Source organism: Pseudophryne corroboree, chromosome 3 (assembly GCF_028390025.1).
Source record: "Pseudophryne corroboree isolate aPseCor3 chromosome 3, aPseCor3.hap2, whole genome shotgun sequence".
In the NCBI taxonomy this organism is placed as follows: Eukaryota; Metazoa; Chordata; class Amphibia; order Anura; family Myobatrachidae; genus Pseudophryne; species Pseudophryne corroboree.
The window spans coordinates 31,792,145-31,812,198 of record NC_086446.1 but is presented as its reverse complement, the minus strand read 5'-3'; the positions used below and the strand labels follow the sequence as shown (position 1 = coordinate 31,812,198).

At 48.9% G+C, this 20,054-nt stretch overlaps 1 protein-coding gene across 3 annotated transcripts in view; it reads left to right on the top strand.

The window, feature by feature from the left end:
* Nucleotides 1–19,795, top strand: part of LOC135054611 (oocyte zinc finger protein XlCOF22-like) — a 133,314-nt gene extending 113,519 nt beyond the window's left edge. Inside the window, exon 7 of one of the 3 annotated variants that reach the window (XM_063957805.1) lies at nucleotides 18,466–19,795. In XM_063957805.1, coding sequence (XP_063813875.1) covers nucleotides 18,466–19,604 — 1,139 coding nt within the window. In that variant the 3' untranslated portion in view covers nucleotides 19,605–19,795. Of the gene's footprint in view, nucleotides 1–18,399 lie in introns of all 3 variants that reach the window. The other 2 variants (XM_063957804.1, XM_063957803.1) reach the window with 2 other exon arrangements.
* The last annotated feature ends 259 nt before the right edge of the window (nucleotides 19,796–20,054 follow it).

The following is a 20,054-nucleotide window of genomic DNA, read 5'->3' as shown; positions in this document are numbered from 1 at the left end:
CTCTCTGGTGTATCTCATACATCAGAAGCCATCAGCCGCTATTATACTCCTGCTCTCCCCCTCACATCATGTCACTGTGTGTTACCAGCCCAGAGATCTGACCAGTCTTCTCCCCACACTCTCTGGTGTATCTCATACATCAGGAGCCATCAGCCTCTATTATACTCCTGCTCTCCCCTCACATCATGTCACTGTGTGTTACCAGCCCAGAGATCTGACCAGTCTCCTCCCCACACTCTATAGTGTATCTCATACATCAGGAGCCATCAGCCCCTATTATATTACGTCTCTCCCCTCACATCATGTCACTGTGTGTTACCAGCCCAGAGATCTGACCAGTCTCCTCCCCACACTCTCTGGTGTATCTCATACATCAGGAACCATCAGCCCCTATTATACTCCTGCTCTCCCCCTCACATCATGTCACTGTGTGTTACCAGCCCAGAGATCTGACCATTCTCCCCCCCCCCCCCCCCCCCCCACACTCTCTGGTGTATCTCGTACATCAGGAGCCATCAGCCCCTATTATACTCCTGCTCTCCTCCTCACATCATGTCACTGTGTGTTACCAACCCAGAGATCTGACCAGTCTTCCCCCCCCCTACACTCTCTGGTGTATCTCATACATCAGGAGCCATCAGCCCCTATTATACTCCTGCTCTCCCCTCACATCATATCACTGTGTGTTACCAGCCCAGAAATCTGACCAGTCTCCTCCCCACACTCTATGGTGTATCTCATACATCAGGAGCCATCAGCCCCTATTATACTACTTCTCTCCCCTCACATCATGTCACTGTGTGTTACCAGCCCAGAGATCTGACCAGTCTCCTCCCCACACTCTCTGGTGTATCTCATACATCAGGAACCATCAGCCCCTATTATACTCCTGCTCTCCCCCTCACATCATGTCACTGTGTGTTACCAGCCCAGAGATCTGACCAGTCTCCTCCCCACACTCTATGGTGCATCTCATACATCAGGAGCCATCAGCCCCTATTATACTCCTGCTCTCCCCTCACATCATGTCACTGTGTGTTACCAGCCCAGAGATATGACCAGTCTCCTCCCCACAATCTCTAGTGTATCTCATACATCAGGAGCCATCAGCCCCTATTACACTCCTGCTCTCCCCCTCACATCATGTCACTGTGTGTTACCAGCCCAGAGATCTGACCAGTCTCCTACCCACACTCTCTGGTGTATCTCATACATCAGAAGCCATCAGCCGCTATTATACTCCTGCTCTCCCCCTCACATCATGTCACTGTGTGTTTCCAGCCCAGATATCTGACCAGTCTCCTCCCCACACTCTCTGGTGTATCTCATACATCAGGAGCCATCAGCCACTATTATACTCCTGCTCTCCCCTTCACATCATGTCACTGTGTGTTACCAGCCCAGAGATCTGACCAGTCTCCTCCCCACACTCTATGGTGTATCTCATACATCAGGAGCCATCAGCCCCTATTATACTCCTGCTCTCCCCTCACATCATGTCACTGTGTGTTACCAGCCCAGAGATATGACCAGTCTCCTACCCACAATCTCTGGTGTATCTCATACATCAGGAGCCATCAGCCCCTATTACACTCCTGCTCTCCCCCTCACATCATGTCACTGTGTGTTACCAGCCCAGAGATATAACCAGTCTCCTACCCACACTCTCTGGTGTATCTCATACATCAGAAGCCATCAGCCGCTATTATACTCCTGCTCTCCCCCTCACATCATGTCACTGTGTGTTACCAGCCCAGATATCTGACCAGTCTCCTCCCCACACTCTCTGGTGTATCTCATATATCAGTAGCCATCAGCCACTATTATACTCCTGCTCTCCCCTTCACATCATGTCACTGTGTGTTACCAGCCAGAGATCTGACCAGTCTCCTCCCCACACTCTCTGGTGTATCTCATACATCAGGAGCCATCCGCCTCTATCATACTCCTGCTCTCCCCTCACATCATGTCACTGTGTGTTACCAGCCCAGAGATCTGACCAGTCTCCCCCCCCCTACACTCTCTGGTGTATCTCATACATCAGGAGCCATCAGCCCCTATTATACTCCTGCTCTCCCCTCACATCATGTCACTGTGTGTTACCAGCCCAGAGATCTGACCAGTCTCCTCCCCACACTCTATGGTGTATCTCATACATCAGGAGCCATCAGCCCCTATTATACTACTTCTCTCCCCTCACATCATGTCACTGTGTTTTACCAGCCCAGAGATCTGACCAGTTTCCTCCCCACACTCTCTGGTGTATCTCATACATCAGGAACCATCAGCCCCTATTATACTCCTGCTCTCCCCCTCACATCATGTCACTGTGTGTTACCAGCCCAGAGATCTGACCAGTCTCCTCCCCACACTCTATGGTGTATCTCATACATCAGGAGCCATCAGCCCCTATTATACTCCTGCTCTCCCCTCACATCATGTCACTGTGTGTTACCAGCCCAGAGATATGACCAGTCTCCTCCCCACAGTCTCTGGTGTATCTCATACATCAGGAGCCATCAGCCCCTATTATACTCCTGCTCTCCCCTCACATCATGTCACTGTGTGTTACCAGCCCAGAGATCTGACCAGTCTCCTCCCCACACTCTATGGTGTATCTCATACATCAGGAGCCATCAGCCCCTATTATACTACTTCTCTCCCCTCACATCATGTCACTGTGTGTTACCAGCCCAGAGATCTGACCAGTCTCCTCCCCACACTCTCTGGTGTATCTCATACATCAGGAACCATCAGCCCCTATTACACTCCTGCTCTCCCCCTCACATCATGTCACTGTGTGTTACCAGCCCAGAGATATGACCAGTCTCCTACCCACACTCTCTGGTGTATCTCATACATCAGAAGCCATCAGCCGCTATTATACTCCTGCTCTCCCCCTCACATCATGTCACTGTGTGTTACCAGCCCAGAGATCTGACCAGTCTTCTCCCCACACTCTCTGGTGTATCTCATACTGTTAGGGTCTCCTGCCCTGTGCTGCCACGTCGTCATGGCAACCGGGAGACAAGTGCTAGCGGAGTGACCTGAGCGCAGCTGATACTCCGGTTCGGGTCTTTTGCTGTGCAGTGGTTATAGGCTCTGTGCATGGCAGGGGATCCGGTGCTGGTTTTTGTGCTCACAGTCTGTGAGGTCTGAGTGGGGCGTGGACAGCACCTGCTTTATAAGGCCTCTTCTCAGGGTAAGCAGATGCTGCTGAATCTTTGTTGGTTAGTCAGTTTCTGAAAGTTAGCCAGTACTGTGTAGCTTTGTATTTGTTTGTTGCTTACTGCAAATAGGCCTGGGGATTTGGTATTACACTCTGCCAATCCAGACCTAGCAGTAAGACTGGAGTCAGTCGTTTAGCTTGCTGGGGTTCTGTTACTACTCTGTGAACTTAGCAAGTTTGCGGCTGTATTCTAAGACTTGCCTGTCTAATCCTGTCTCACTGTGCTAGGTGTCAGGGGTCAGTTTAGTGGCAGTAAGCTGAACCTGTGCACTGCAAGTGAGAATTAGGATTGTGGAGACTCTCCTTGTGTCTATCATTCCATCTCTGACCAAGGAGTTTACTGCCACACCCGTTGGTAACCCTTTAGGGTTTTGCTGTTGCCCTTAGCAACAGCATTTCGGGTTCTCTACGTATTAAAACACAACATCTTGCTTTTCCCATCTGAGCAGTTCTAATACAAGGGAGATACCCAGTTCCTTAGCCTCTGGGCTTCTCTGTTCACTTTGTGTGTATTTTGTTAACCTATCACCTTCTGTGTACGTTATGTCATATTCCCCAGTCTGTCTGTAAGTCCATTTGTTTTGCATAACAGTTCAAACACCAGTACATTCCTGCAGGCACTGGAGTGCATAACATATTCAGCAGCCTAATACTCCTGTTGAAATTTTGTGGGAATATGGAGCATACCCCTCAAAATACGTTGCAACAGGTGGTCGATCAGGTGCAGGTCCTGACTCGACAATTTAATGATTTGTCCATTAAAATGCACACCTCCCAGGCTGCTGGCGGAGCTCCCGCAGCAGCAGCACCTGCAGGGGTTAAGGAGCCGAAAGTAAATCTCCCGGATCGTTTTTCTGGAGATCGCTCGCAGTTCTTTTGTTTCAAGGAGAGCTGCAAGCTATACTTCCGGCTTAGGCCTCAGTCTTCTGGGTCGGAGTTTCAGCGGGTGGGCATAGTGATTTCCTTGCTACAAGGAGACCCACAGGTCTGGGCATATGGGTTGCAGCCTGACTGTCCGTCGCTTAAAAGTGTTGATGCTTTTTTTACGGCACTGGGCATGTTGTATGATGACCCTGACAAGACGGCCTCAGCCGAGGCTCAGATTTCGATCCTTAAGCAAGGGCGAAGGCCAGTTGAGGTTTACTGTTCGGAGTTTCGGAGGTTGGCCCATGATACCCAGTGGAATGACCCAGCCCTGAGACACCAGTACCGAAGAGGTCTTTCTAACCAGATAAAGGACCAACTGGTACAATATCCCTTGCCTGATAGCTTGGATCAGCTCATGCAGTTATCCATCCGGGTGGATAGACGGCTGAGAGAGCGTAGGCTTGAAAGGGAGACTGAGATTTCCTTCCTTCCCAAGGGAACCTCAGACTCTGAGGAATTTTCAGAGGAGCCTATGCAGATTGGGGCTACCCGCCTCTCCTCGCGTGAGAAGACGCGGAGGAGACAGCAGGGGTTGTGTTTGTACTGTGGGAATAAAGGTCATGTGGTAGTATCATGCCCAGAAAAGCCGGAAAACTTCAGGGCCTGAGGGTGATGGGAAATATCCTGTCAGGCCAGAAGTCAGAATTTCCCAAGAAGACTTTTATCATTCCGGTGACCTTGAAGATCCTCGGTCAAACTGTCAAGACTGAGGCCTTTGTGGACATTGGGGCCGACGGGGTTTTTATGGACCACCAATTCGCCCTGAAACACTCTGTTCCCTTAGTACCCTTGGCATCGGAAATTGAGATTTGTGGGTTAAACGGGGAACCATTATCCCAAGGTAAAATTACCTCTTGCACTAGCCAGATTTCTTTGTTTATTGGAGCCACACACTCTGAAAAATTGTCCTTTTATGTGACTGTCTGTACTTTTGCCCCATTGGTGTTGGGGTTACCCTGGTTAAGGGCCCACAATCCTCAATTTGACTGGGTCTCTGGGGAGATTCTTAGTTGGGGTACTGATTGTTTCAGGAGTTGCTTGAGCCTTCCAGTCAGGCTCTCGCAGCTAAGTTTGCCAGGATTGCCAGGGTGTTATGCAGATTTTGCGGACGTGTTCTCCAAAAAAGTTGCAGAGGTACTACCTCCCCATCGCCCCTATGACTGTGCCATTGATTTGTTGCCAAATGCTAAGCTTCCCAAGAGCAGGTTGTACTCCCTGTCACGTCCTGAGACTCAGGCTATGGCAGAGTACATTCAGGAGAACTTGGCTAAGGGATTTATCAGACCTTCACAGTCTCCAGTTGGGTCGGGGTTCTTCTTCGTGGGTAAAAAGGACGGTTCGTTGCGACCCTGCATCGACTTCAGGGAATTGAACCGTATCACGATTAAAAACTCATACCCACTGCCTCTCATTTCGGTCTTGTTTGACCAGCTTCGTACTGCCACCATTTTTTCTGAGATTGACCTACGCGGTGCGTACAATCTAATCCGAATAAGAGAGGGGGATGAATGGAAGACTGCCTTTAATACCCACTCAGGGCATTATGAATATTTGGTGATGCCTTTTGGGCTCTGTAATGCCCCGGCAGTCTTCCAGGATTTCATGAATGATGTGCTCAGGGAATATTTGGATAGATTCTTAGTTGTATACTTAGATGACATCCTAATCTTCTCCCATTCCCTGGAGGAACATCGGAAGCATGTACGCTTAGTCCTCCAGAAACTCAGAGACCACCGGCTTGGGGCGAAGCTGGAGAAGTGCGAATTTGAAGTTCAGCAAATCGCATTTCTAGGATATATTATCTCCCCAGAAGGTTTCCAAATGGAGGGTTCCAAGGTACAGGCAGTCCTGGATTGGGTGCAGCCCACTAGTTTGAAGGCGCTTCAGCGTTTCCTGGGCTTTGCGAATTTTTATAGACGATTTATCGCTGGATTTTCGTCTATAGTGGCGCCCTTGGTGGCACTCACTAAGAAAGGGGCGGATGTTGCTCACTGGTCTTGTGAGGCTAAAGCGGCTTTTGCCCGTCTCAAAAGGGCATTTGTTTCGGCCAAGGTGCTGCGACACCCAGATCCAGAGCGTCCTTTTGTGGTGGAGGTGGATGCCTCTAAGATGGGTATTGGGGCAGTGCTTTCTCAGATGGGAGTGTCTGATAATCGCCTTCATCCCTGTGCTTACTTTTCCCGTAAATTTTCGCCTGCCGAGATGAATTATGACGTGGGTAACCGGGAATTGTTGGCTATTAAGGATGCACTCGAGGAGTGGAGACACTGGCTTGAGGGGGCTAAGTTTGTGGTCTCAATTCTCACTGACCATAAGAATCTGGCATATTTAGAGTCAGCGAAGCGTCTCAATGCCAGGCAGGCACGATGGGCTTTGTTTTTTGCTCGCTTTAATTTTTTGATAACATATCGCCCTGGGTCAAAAAACATCAAGGCTGATGCGCTCTCGCGGAGTTTTGCTCCAATCCAGGAGACCACCGAGGAGCCGTTGCCCATTGTTTCCCCATCATGTATTAAAGTGGGCATTACCCAGGACCTCTTATCATTAGTCCTTAGAGCACAGGAGCAGGCTCCTCCAGACCTTCCGGTAGGTCTTTTGTTTGTGCCTCCTAGGTTAAGACAGCGAGTGTTCCTGGAATTCCATGCCAAGAAGTCTGCAGGTCACCCGGGTATTGCCAGAACTCGGGAGTTGCTATCTAGGGCGGTGTGGTGGCCCTCGGTGGCTAAGGATGTGGATCAGTGGGTTCGGGCATGTGACATCTGTGCCCGAAATAAGACTCCTAGAGGGGTTCCGGTTGGCCCATTACATCCACTCTCTATCCCATCTAAGCCATGGACCCACATTTCAATGGATTTTGTGGTGGACTTGCCCAAATCCTCGGGGATGACAGCCATCTGGGTTGTCGTTGACAGGTTTTCGAAGATGGCGCACTTCGTTCCACTGGTTGGGCTGCCATCGGCCAGACGCCTGTCTGAATTATTTATGCTGCATGTTGTGCGTCTCCACGGGTTGCCACTTGATGTGGTCTCTGACCGCGGATCCCAGTTTGTGGCCAAATTCTGGAGGGCATTTTGTTCCGATCTCCAGATTTCTGTCAGCTTGTCGTCGGGCTACCATCCGCAGTCTAATGGGCAGACTGAAAGGGTGAACCAGGACTTGGAGCAGTTCCTCAGGTGTTATGTCTCCAAGTGTCAGACTGACTGGGTTGCTCATCTGTCCATGGCGGAGTTTGCCTATAACAACGCGGCTCACTCTGCTACAGGGATCTCTCCATTCCTTTGTGTGTATGGGCATCATCCTAAGGCCAATTCTTTTGACCCCCTGGACTCCACGCCTGGTGGTTCCTCTGTGGTTTCGGTCCTTAGAGGTATTTGGCGGAAAGTGAAGAAAGCCCTTGTGTCTGTGTCATTAGTGACCAAAAGGGTTTTTGATAAGCGGAAAAGACCCTGCAGCTTCAAATTAGGAGACTTCGTCTGGTTGTCTACCAAGAATTTGAAGTTGAGACAGCCATCTCATAAGTTAGGCCCCCGGTTCATCGGCCCTTATAAGATCACCAGGGTTATCAATCCGGTGGCATTTCAGTTAAGGGCCCTACTCACTGGCCGACCCGCCGCCGAGCTGCCCGACGGCGGATACGTCCGACGAGCGGCCCGGCGGCGGGGGGGGCAGTGACGGGGGGAGTGAAGTTTCTTCACTCCCCCCGTCACGCGGCTGCATTGAAGTGCAGGCAAATATGGACGAGATCGTCCATATTGGCCTGCATGCACAGCCGACGGGAGACCAGCGATGAACGAGCGCGGGGCCGCGCATCGTTCATCGCAGGAGTCTCCACACTGAAAGATATGAACGAGTTCTCGTTCATTTATGAACGAGATCGTTCATATCTTTCAAAAAATCGGCCAGTGTGTAGGGCCCTTTAGATCTACCCCGTTCTTTGGGTATCAATAAAACCTTTCATTGTTCCCTTTTAAAACGGGCGATTAGTAATCCTTCTTCCAGTGGAAGACCTTCCCCTCTTCTGATACGTGGCCAGAGGGAGTTTGTTGTTGAAAGGATTCTTGACTCCAAGGTGGTTCGGGGTCGGCTGTCATTTTTGGTGCACTGGAAGGGGTATGGCCCGGAGGAGCGGTCGTGGGTGCGCAGTTGTGATCTTCATGCCCCCAGACTGATACGCTCTTTCTTCTCGCAGTTCCCCGATAAACCCGGTGGTAGGGGTTCTTTGACCCCTCGTCAGAGGGGGGGTACTGTTAGGGTCTCCTGCCCTGTGCTGCCACGTCGTCATGGCAACCGGGAGACAAGTGCTAGCGGAGTGACCTGAGCGCAGCTGATACTCCGGTTCGGGTCTTTTGCTGAGCAGTGGTTATAGGCTCTGTGCATGGCAGGGGATCCGGTGCTGGTTTTTGTGCTCACAGTCTGTGAGGTCTGAGTGGGGCGTGGACAGCACCTGCTTTATAAGGCCTCTTCTCAGGGTAAGCAGATGCTGCTGAATCTTTGTTGGTTAGTCAGTTTCTGAAAGTTAGCCAGTACTGTGTAGCTTTGTATTTGTTTGTTGCTTACTGCAAATAGGCCTGGGGATTTGGTATTACACTCTGCCAATCCAGACCTAGCAGTAAGACTGGAGTCAGTCGTTTAGCTTGCTGGGGTTCTGTTACTACTCTGTGAACTTAGCAAGTTTGCGGCTGTATTCTAAGACTTGCCTGTCTAATCCTGTCTCACTGTGCTAGGTGTCAGGGGTCAGTTTAGTGGCAGTAAGCTGAACCTGTGCACTGCAAGTGAGAATTAGGATTGTGGAGACTCTCCTTGTGTCTATCATTCCATCTCTGACCAAGGAGTTTACTGCCACACCCGTTGGTAACCCTTTAGGGTTTTACTGTTGCCCTTAGCAACAGCATTTCGGGTTCTCTACGTATTAAAACACAACATCTTGCTTTTCCCATCTGAGCAGTTCTAATACAAGGGAGATACCCAGTTCCTTAGCCTCTGGGCTTCTCTGTTCACTTTGTGTGTATTTTGTTAACCTATCACCTTCTGTGTACGTTATGTCATATTCCCCAGTCTGTCTGTAAGTCCATTTGTTTTGCATAACAGTTCAAACACCAGTACATTCCTGCAGGCACTGGAGTGCATAACACATACATCAGGAGCCATCAGCCTCTATTATACTCCTGCTCTCCCCTCACATCATGTCACTGTGTGTTACCAGCCCAGAGATCTGACCAGTCTCCTCCCCACACTCTATAGTGTATCTCATACATCAGGAGCCATCAGCCCCTATTACACTCCTGCTCTCCCCCTCACATCATGTCACTGTGTGTTACCAGCCCAGAGATATAACCAGTCTCCTACCCACACTCTATGGTGTATCTCATACATCAGGAGCCATCAGCCCCTATTATACTCCTGCTCTCCCCTCACATCATGTCACTGTGTGTTACCAGCCCAGAGATCTGACCAGTCTCCTCCCCACACTCTATGGTGTATCTCATACATCAGGAGCCATCAGCCCCTATTATACTACTTCTCTCCCCTCACATCATGTCACTGTGTGTTACCAGCCCAGAGATCTGACCAGTCTCCTCCCCACACTCTCTGGTGTATCTCATACATCAGGAACCATCAGCCCCTATTATACTCCTACTCTCCCCCTCACATCATGTCACTGTGTGTTACCAGCCCAGAGATCTGACCAGTCTCCTCCCCACACTCTATGGTGTATCTCATACATCAGGAGCCATCAGCCCCTATTTATACTCCTGCTCTCCCCTCACATCATGTCACTGTGTGTTACCAGCCCAGAGATATGACCAGTCTCCTCCCCAAAATCTCTGGTGTATCTCATACATCAGGAGCCATCAGCCCCTATTACACTCCTGCTCTCCCCCTCACATCATGTCACTGTGTGTTACCAGCCCAGAGATATGACCAGTCTCCTACCCACACTCTCTGGTGTATCTCATACATCAGAAGCCATCAGCCGCTATTATACTCCTGCTCTCCCCCTCACATCATGTCACTGTGTGTTACCAGCCCAGAGATCTGACCAGTCTTCTCCCCACACTCTCTGGTGTATCTCATACATCAGGAGCCATCAGCCTCTATTATACTCCTGCTCTCCCCTCACATCATGTCACTGTGTGTTACCAGCCCAGAGATCTGACCAGTCTCCTCCCCACACTCTATAGTGTATCTCATACATCAGGAGCCATCAGCCCCTATTATACTACGTCTCTCCCCTCACATCATGTCACTGTGTGTTACCAGCCCAGAGATCTGACCAGTCTCCTCCCCACACTCTCTGGTGTATCTCATACATCAGGAACCATCAGCCCCTATTATACTCCTGCTCTCCCCCTCACATCATGTCATTGTGTGTTACCAGCCCAGAGATCTGACCATTCTCCCCCCCCCCCCCCCCCCCACACTCTCTGGTGTATCTCGTACATCAGGAGCCATCAGCCCCTATTATACTCCTGCTCTCCTCCTCACATCATGTCACTGTGTGTTACCAGCCCGGAGATCTGACCAGTCTCCCCCCCCTACACTCTCTGGTGTATCTCATACATCAGGAGCCATCAGCCCCTATTATACTCCTGCTCTCCCCTCACATCATGTCACTGTGTGTTACCAGCCCAGAGATCTGACCAGTCTCCTCCCCACACTCTATGGTGTATCTCATACATCAGGAGCCATCAGCCCCTATTATACTACTTCTCTCCCCTCACATCTTGTCACTGTGTGTTACCAGCCCAGAGATCTGACCAGTCTCCTCCCCACACTCTCTGGTGTATCTCATACATCAGGAACCATCAGCCCCTATTATACTCCTGCTCTCCCCCTCACATCATGTCACTGTGTGTTACCAGCCCAGAGATCTGACCAGTCTCCTCCCCACACTCTATGGTGCATCTCATACATCAGGAGCCATCAGCCCCTATTATAGTCCTGCTCTCCCCTCACATCATGTCACTGTGTGTTACCAGCCCAGAGATCTGACCAGTCTCCTCCCCACAATCTCTGTTGTATCTCATACATCAGGAGCCATCAGCCCCTATTACACTCCTGCTCTCCCCCTCACATCATGTCACTGTGTGTTACCAGCCCAGAGATCTGACCAGTTTCCTACACACACTCTCTGGTGTATCTCATACATCAGAAGCCATCAGCCGCTATTATACTCCTGCTCTCCCCCTCACATCATGTCACTGTGTGTTACCAGCCCAGATATCTGACCAGTCTCCTCCCCACACTCTCTGGTGTATCTCATATATCAGTAGCCATCAGCCACTATTATACTCCTGCTCTCCCCTTCACATCATGTCACTGTGTGTTACCAGCCCAGAGATCTGACCAGTCTCCTCCCCACACTCTATGGTGTATCTCATACATCAGGAGCCATCAGCCCCTATTATACTCCTGCTCTCCCCTCACATCATGTCACTGTGTGTTACCAGCCCAGAGATATGACCAGTCTCCTCCCCACAATCTCTGGTGTATCTCATACATCAGGAGCCATCAGCCCCTATTACACTCCTGCTCTCCCCCTCACATCATGTCACTGTGTGTTACCAGCCCAGAGATATAACCAGTCTCCTACCCACACTCTCTGGTGTATCTCATACATCAGAAGCCATCAGCCGCTTTTATACTCCTGCTCTCCCCCTCACATCATGTCACTGTGTGTTACCAGCCCAGATATCTGACCAGTCTCCTCCCCACACTCTCTGGTGTATCTCATATATCAGTAGCCATCAGCCACTATTATACTCCTGCTCTCCCCTTCACATCATGTCACTGTGTGTTACCAGCCCAGAGATCTGACCAGTCCCCCCCCCCCCTACACTCTCTGGTGTATCTCATACATCAGGAGCCATCAGCCCCTATTATACTCCTGCTCTCCCCTTCACATCATGTCACTGTGTGTTACCAGCCCAGAGATCTGACCAGTCTCCTCCCCACACTCTCTGGTGTATCTCATACATCAGGAGCCATCCGCCTCTATCATACTCCTGCTCTCCCCTCACATCATGTCACTGTGTGTTACCAGCCCAGAGATCTGACCAGTCTCCCCCCCCTACACTCTCTGGTGTATCTCATACATCAGGAGCCATCAGCCCCTATTATACTACTTCTCTCCCCTCACATCATGTCACTGTGTTTTACCAGCCCAGAGATCTGACCAGTCTCCTCCCCACACTCTCTTGTGTATCTCATACATCAGGAACCATCAGCCCCTATTATACTCCTGCTCTCCCCCTCACATCATGTCACTGTGTGTTACCAGCCCAGAGATCTGACCAGTCTCCTCCCCACACTCTATGGTGTATCTCATACATCAGGAGCCATCAGCCCCTATTATACTCCTGCTCTCCCCTCACATCATGTCACTGTGTGTTATCAGCCCAGAGATATGACCAGTCTCCTCCCCACAATCTCTGGTGTATCTCATACATCAGGAGCCATCAGCCCCTATTATACTCCTGCTCTCCCCTCACATCATGTCACTGTGTGTTACCAGCCCAGAGATCTGACCAGTCTCCTCCCCACACTCTATGGTGTATCTCATACATCAGGAGCCATCAGCCCCTATTATACTACTTATCTCCCCTCACATCATGTCACTGTGTGTTACCAGCCCAGAGATCTGACCAGTCTCCTCCCCACACTCTCTGGTGTATCTCATACATCAGGAACCATCAGCCCCTATTATACTCCTACTCTCCCCCTCACATCATGTCACTGTGTGTTACCAGCCCAGAGATCTGACCAGTCTCCTCCCCACACTCTATGGTGTATCTCATACATCAGGAGCCATCAGCCCCTATTATACTCCTGCTCTCCCCTCACATCATGTCACTGTGTGTTACCAGCCCAGAGATATGACCAGTCTCCTCCCAAAATCTCTGGTGTATCTCATACATCAGGAGCCATCAGCCCCTATTACACTCCTGCTCTCCCCCTCACATCATGTCACTGTGTGTTACCAGCCCAGAGATATGACCAGTCTCCTACCCACACTCTCTGGTGTATCTCATACATCAGAAGCCATCAGCCGCTATTATACTCCTGCTCTCCCCCTCACATCTTGTCACTGTGTGTTACCAGCCCAGAGATCTGACCAGTCTTCTCCCCACACTCTCTGGTGTATCTCATACATCAGGAGCCATCAGCCTCTATTATACTCCTGCTCTCCCCTCACATCATGTCACTGTGTGTTACCAGCCCAGAGATCTGACCAGTCTCCTCCCCACACTCTATAGTGTATCTCATACATCAGGAGCCATCAGCCCCTATTATACTACGTCTCTCCCCTCACATCATGTCACTGTGTGTTACCAGCCCAGAGATCTGACCAGTCTCCTCCCCACACTCTCTGGTGTATCTCATACATCAGGAACCATCAGCCCCTATTATACTCCTGCTCTCCCCCTCACATCATGTCACTGTGTGTTACCAGCCCAGAGATCTGACCATTCTCCCCCCCCCCCCCCCCCACACACACTCTCTGGTGTATCTCGTACATCAGGAGCCATCAGCCCCTATTATACTCCTGCTCTCCTCCTCACATCATGTCACTGTGTGTTACCAGCCCAGAGATCTGACCAGTCTCCCCCCCTACACTCTCTGGTGTATCTCATACATCAGGAGCCATCAGCCCCTATTATACTCCTGCTCTCCCCTCACATCATGTCACTGTGTGTTACCAGCCCAGAGATCTGACCAGTCTCCTACCCACACTCTATGGTGTATCTCATACATCAGGAGCCATCAGCCCCTATTATACTACTTCTCTCCCCTCACATCATGTCACTGTGTGTTACCAGCCCAGAGATCTGACCAGTCTCCTCCCCACACTCTCTGGTGTATCTCATACATCAGGAACCATCAGCCCCTATTATACTCCTGCTCTCCCCCTCACATCATGTCACTGTGTGTTACCAGCCCAGAGATCTGACCAGTCTCCTCCCCACACTCTATGGTGCATCTCATACATCAGGAGCCATCAGCCCCTATTATACTCCTGCTCTCCCCTCACATCATGTCACTGTGTGTTACCAGCCCAGAGATATAACCAGTCTCCTACCCACACTCTCTGGTGTATCTCATACATCAGAAGCCATCAGCCGCTATTATACTCCTGCTCTCCCCCTCACATCATGTCACTGTGTGTTACCAGCCCAGATATCTGACCAGTCTCCTCCCCACACTCTTTGGTGTATCTCATATATCAGTAGCCATCAGCCACTATTATACTCCTGCTCTGCCCTTCACATCATGTCACTGTGTGTTACCAGCCCAGAGATCTGTCCAGTCTCCTCCCCACACTCTCTGGTGTATCTCATACATCAGGAACCATCAGCCCCTATTATACTCCTGCTCTCCCCCTCACATCATGTCACTGTGTGTTACCAGCCCAGAGATATGACCAGTCTCCTCCCAAAATCTCTGGTGTATCTCATACATCAGGAGCCATCAGCCCCTATTACACTCCTGCTCTCCCCCTCACATCATGTCACTGTGTGTTACCAGCCCAGAGATATGACCAGTCTCCTACCCACACTCTCTGGTGTATCTCATACATCAGAAGCCATCAGCCGCTATTATACTCCTGCTCTCCCCCTCACATCTTGTCACTGTGTGTTACCAGCCCAGAGATCTGACCAGTCTTCTCCCCACACTCTCTGGTGTATCTCATACATCAGGAGCCATCAGCCTCTATTATACTCCTGCTCTCCCCTCACATCATGTCACTGTGTGTTAACAGCCCAGAGATCTGACCAGTCTCCTCCCCACACTCTATAGTGTATCTCATACATCAGGAGCCATCAGCCCCTATTATACTACGTCTCTCCCCTCACATCATGTCACTGTGTGTTACCAGCCCAGAGATCTGACCAGTCTCCTCCCCACACTCTCTGGTGTATCTCATACATCAGGAACCATCAGCCCCTATTATACTCCTGCTCTCCCCCTCACATCATGTCACTGTGTGTTACCAGCCCAGAGATCTGACCATTCTCCCCCCCCCCACACACACACTCTCTGGTGTATTTCGTACATCAGGAGCCATCAGCCCCTATTATACTCCTGCTCTCCTCCTCACATCATGTCACTGTGTGTTACCAGCCCAGAGATCTGACCAGTCTCCCCCCCCTACACTCTCTGGTGTATCTCATACATCAGGAGCCATCAGCCCCTATTATACTCCTGCTCTCCCCTCACATCATGTCACTGTGTGTTACCAGCCCAGAGATCTGACCAGTCTCCTACCCACACTCTATGGTGTATCTCATACATCAGGAGCCATCAGCCCCTATTATACTACTTCTCTCCCCTCACATCATGTCACTGTGTGTTACCAGCCCAGAGATCTGACCAGTCTCCTCCCCACACTCTCTGGTGTATCTCATACATCAGGAACCATCAGCCCCTATTATACTCCTGCTCTCCCCCTCACATCATGTCACTGTGTGTTACCAGCCCAGATATCTGACCAGTCTCCTCCCCACACTCTCTGGTATATCTCATATATCAGTAGCCATCAGCCACTATTATACTCCTGCTCTCCCCTTCACATCATGTCACTGTGTGTTACCAGCCCAGAGATCTGACCAGTCTCCTCCCCACACTCTCTGGTGTATCTCATACATCAGGAGCCATCAGCCCCTATTACACTCCTGCTCTCCCCCTCACATCATGTCACTGTGTGTTACCAGCCCAGATATCTGACCAGTCTACTCCCCACACTCTCTGGTGTATCTCATATATCAGTAGCCATCAGCCACTATTATACTCCTGCTCTCCCCTTCACATCATGTCACTGTGTGTTACCAGCCCAGAGATCTGTCCAGTCTCCTCCCCACACTCTGTGGTGTATCTCATACATCAGGAGCCATCAGCCCCTATTATACTCCTGCTCTCCTCCTCACATCATGTCACTGTGTGTTACCAGCCCAGAGATCTGACCAGTCTCCTCCCCACACTCTCTGATGTATCTCATACATCAGGAGCCATCAGCCCCTATTATACTCCTGCTCTCCTCCTCACATCATGTCACTGTGTGTTACCAGCCCAGATAATTCAACTATTCACTACCGCAGGTGACATTACTATTATATTCCTTGTGTAATAATACATGAATGTTTGATTATATACTGCAATTTGTTTCCCTTCACCCTAAACTACACACTGCACCACTATGCACACGTGTATTTCTCACACACAGTACTATACTGGCACAGTAGCTCACTCCAGTCTCTGTGCTTGGATGCTCTGTTATGTTGCTCTTCATCTGACCTGTCTCTGTATCCTGCTCTACCCCTCTGCTTTCCCTATATTAATACTGTTCTGCTCTTCATACCTCTCACTGCTTTTTTACACTGATGCTTTAACCTAAATTATTTGCAAGAGTTTAGCCACAGTTCTATGTTACATGAGGGTGACCGAAGGCTTCCCAGTGTTTTTTTTAAATAGTTTTGCTTGTTTATTTTGGCTAAAAAACAATCCTCTTGCACCCAAATTGAGGCACACTGCAGTTATTAGCTGTGGGTAGAGGGCTGGCCAGGAGTGTAGCCACTGAAAGGTAAAGTGAAAAAGCTCTGACAACCTTTACAGAGACTACAGCGGATACACAATGCATTTCTATGCTTTCCTCCGCAGTTACATATTACATAGTATCCCCCATGTATGTAAGTCACACCAACAGTTTTTCCTTTACGGTTTAAGGAATTCACCAATTCGGCTTACATCAGAGCACAGGTTCTCAAACTCGGTCCTCAGGACCCCACATGGTCCATGTTTTGCAGGTCACCTGTAGATTTTTAAAATGTGACAGTTGGTGATACACAGTGCAGCTGCCGGGTGACCTGGAAAACGTGGACCGTGTGGGGTCTTGAGGACCGAGTTTGAGAACCACTGCTTTAGAGTAACCGGGCTACCAGAATCTAACAGAGCCTCCACCTGGTTATCTTTTACAGCAGAGGTTCTTAAACTTGGTCCTCGTGGGCCCACACAGTGCATGTTTTGCAGGTCTCCTCACAGAATCACAAGTGAAATAATTAGCTCCACCTGTGGACCTTTTAAAATGTGTCAGTGAGTAATTAATACACCTGTGCACCTGCTGGGTTACCTGCAAAACATGCACTGTGTGGGCCCACGAGGACCGAGTTTGAGAACCTCTGGTCTACAGTGACTAGACACATTGGCTTGTCGGTCTGCAGTGAAGGCTTACTGAGCAAAGAAAGACACTCTGCGATTGACATAAGCAGTATCGCACATTCATAGGGTTAGAGGTAAGTGAACAATTAGGCGTAATATGGCCCAAACCACCACACCGAAAACATATTATCAAGTCTTTTATTGGGTAGGAACCTTCTTGGCACTGCTGGCCTATCTACCACCCAGCACCCTTCGTCCCTGAAACAGTCTTACCAGCGGTCACTAGAGATTGCTGTTGCAGGACTGGGGTCCAGTGGGGTATACTCAAGTCTGTTTAGCAAAACACATTCCCTGGGGGTTTAAATCACAAACATAATAGATTCTCCCAGAGTGGTAGAACCCAATGCCTTTACGACAAACAGGCATATGCACAGTACTTACAGTCAGTAATTCACAGTGTCTCATAACAGGCCTGCTGCCTGTTTCCTCCAGGTAGCGACACCCCGAGCCAAGCCCTGACACAGCTTATATCTGATTCTTATAAGTCCAGACACTAATTAGCCTGCTCTCAGGGCCTAAAATCGCAAAATGGGTTTTATGGGCGGAGCCCTCCTTTCTTTCTCACACCAATACCCCCAGGACCCATTATCCGGCTTTACTAAAAGCCCTAACTCTACTCAAGTCTGCTTAGCAAAACAGACATTCCCTGGGGGTTTAAATCACAAACATAATATAGGACCTAATGCCCCTTCCACAAACACAGGCATATTCCTGGGAGTTTAAATCATATAGGTCAAAAACTTGGGACAAACTTTACCAGTCCTTTTGTCACTATAGATATATATATCCTATTAACATCTTGATTTATTCTACTAACAGGTATATTATTCTTACAGTTTGATGACACTACAAAAGGAGTCAGTATTGTGTTACGTATTATGTAAGTGTTAAGATTGTTCTGAAAATAAAAATGTGTACAGGTGTTTATTAAACTGATTGGCACTAAGAAGGTCACTGTTTTTATATCTGAAATTGATTAGTAATACCTTTTGGTGTGGAACTCCTAGCTAATTATTTTATTTTCCCAGCTGGAAGCAAAAGCAGGACTATCTCTAATGGACATCTCATTTTGTCTCCGGATTTTAACGTAGCAGATAACATCACACAAGAGTCTCCAGAAGAAAACTGCATTAACCTAAATATACGTCCAGTACTTCACAGTGTAGATATGTCATCGGATCCTGCTTATAACGGTGAATGTTCTCCCGGTACATCAAACATTGCTGGACATTGTATAGATCATAGCAGTGATGCTATTTTTTCCTCTTCCGAAAGTAGTAAATGGTTTACACATCCGTCGGCCTTTGTTAGAGACGAGAGAAGTCACACATTTGAGCAACCATTTCCATGTTTTGAGTGTGGGAAATGTTTTACATATCAATCAGATCTTGTTACACATCAGAGAAGTCACACAGGTGAGAGGCCATTTCCATGTTCTGTGTGTGGTAAATGTTTTGCAAAGAAAGCATTTCTTGTTAGACATCAGAGAAGTCACACAGGTGAGAGGCCATTCTCATGTTCAGAGTGTAGAAAATGTTTTGCACAGAAAGCACATCTTGTTGCACATCAGAGAATTCACACAGGAGAGAAGCTATTTTCATGCTCTCAGTGTGGAAAATGTTTTACACATAATTCATTACTGGTTAGACATAAGAGACTTCACACAGGTGAGAAACCATTTCTATGTACGGAGTGTGGGAAATGTTTTACACAGAAATCACATCTTGTTACACATCAGAGTAGTCACACAGGTGAGAGATCATTTCCATGTTCTGAGTGTGGGAAATGTTTTACAGATAAATCAAATCTTTCTAGACATGAGAGAAGTCACAAGGGTGAAAAACCATATCCTTGCTCTGATTGTGGGAAATGTTTTGCACGGAAAGCACATCTTGTTAAACATCAATTAAGTCACTCAAGTGATAGATCATTCCCATGTCCTGACTGTGGGAAATTTTTTACACAGAAAGCATATCTTGTTATACATGAGAGAAGTCATAAAGGTGAGACACCATTTCCATGCTCTCAGTGTGGGAAATGTTTTACATACAAATCGAGTACTATTAGACATGAAAAAAGTCACACGGGTGAGAGGCCATTTCTATGCTCTGAGTGTGGGAAATGTTTTACACGTAAATCACATCTCTTTAGACACCAGAGAAGTCACACAGGTGAGAAAACATTTCCATATTCTGACTTTGAAATTTCTTACATAGATATCACAGCTAAGTAGACATCCGAGATCTCAGGGGAGAAATCTGCTACTGTAAGGCATTAGAGACGTCACACTTGAATGTGCATGAGTTGGTAGGTGTGAAACTGGGTTGCAATAATATACGACCTATAAGAAAAATATAATTTCTCTGACGTCCTAGTGGATGCTGGGACTCCGTCAGGACCATGGGGATTAGCGGCTCCGCAGGAGACAGGGCACAAAAATAAAGCTTTAGGATCAGGTGGTGTGCACTGGCTCCTCCCCCTATGACCCTCCTCCAAGCCTCAGTTAGGTTTTTGTGCCCGTCCGAGCAGGGTGCAATCTAGGTGGCTCTCCTAAAGAGCTGCTTAGAAAAAGTTTTTAGGTTTTTTATTTTCAGTGAGTCCTGCTGGCAACAGGCTCACTGCATCGAGGGACTTAGGGGAGAGAAGTGAACTCACCTGCGTGCAGGATGGATTGGCTTCTTAG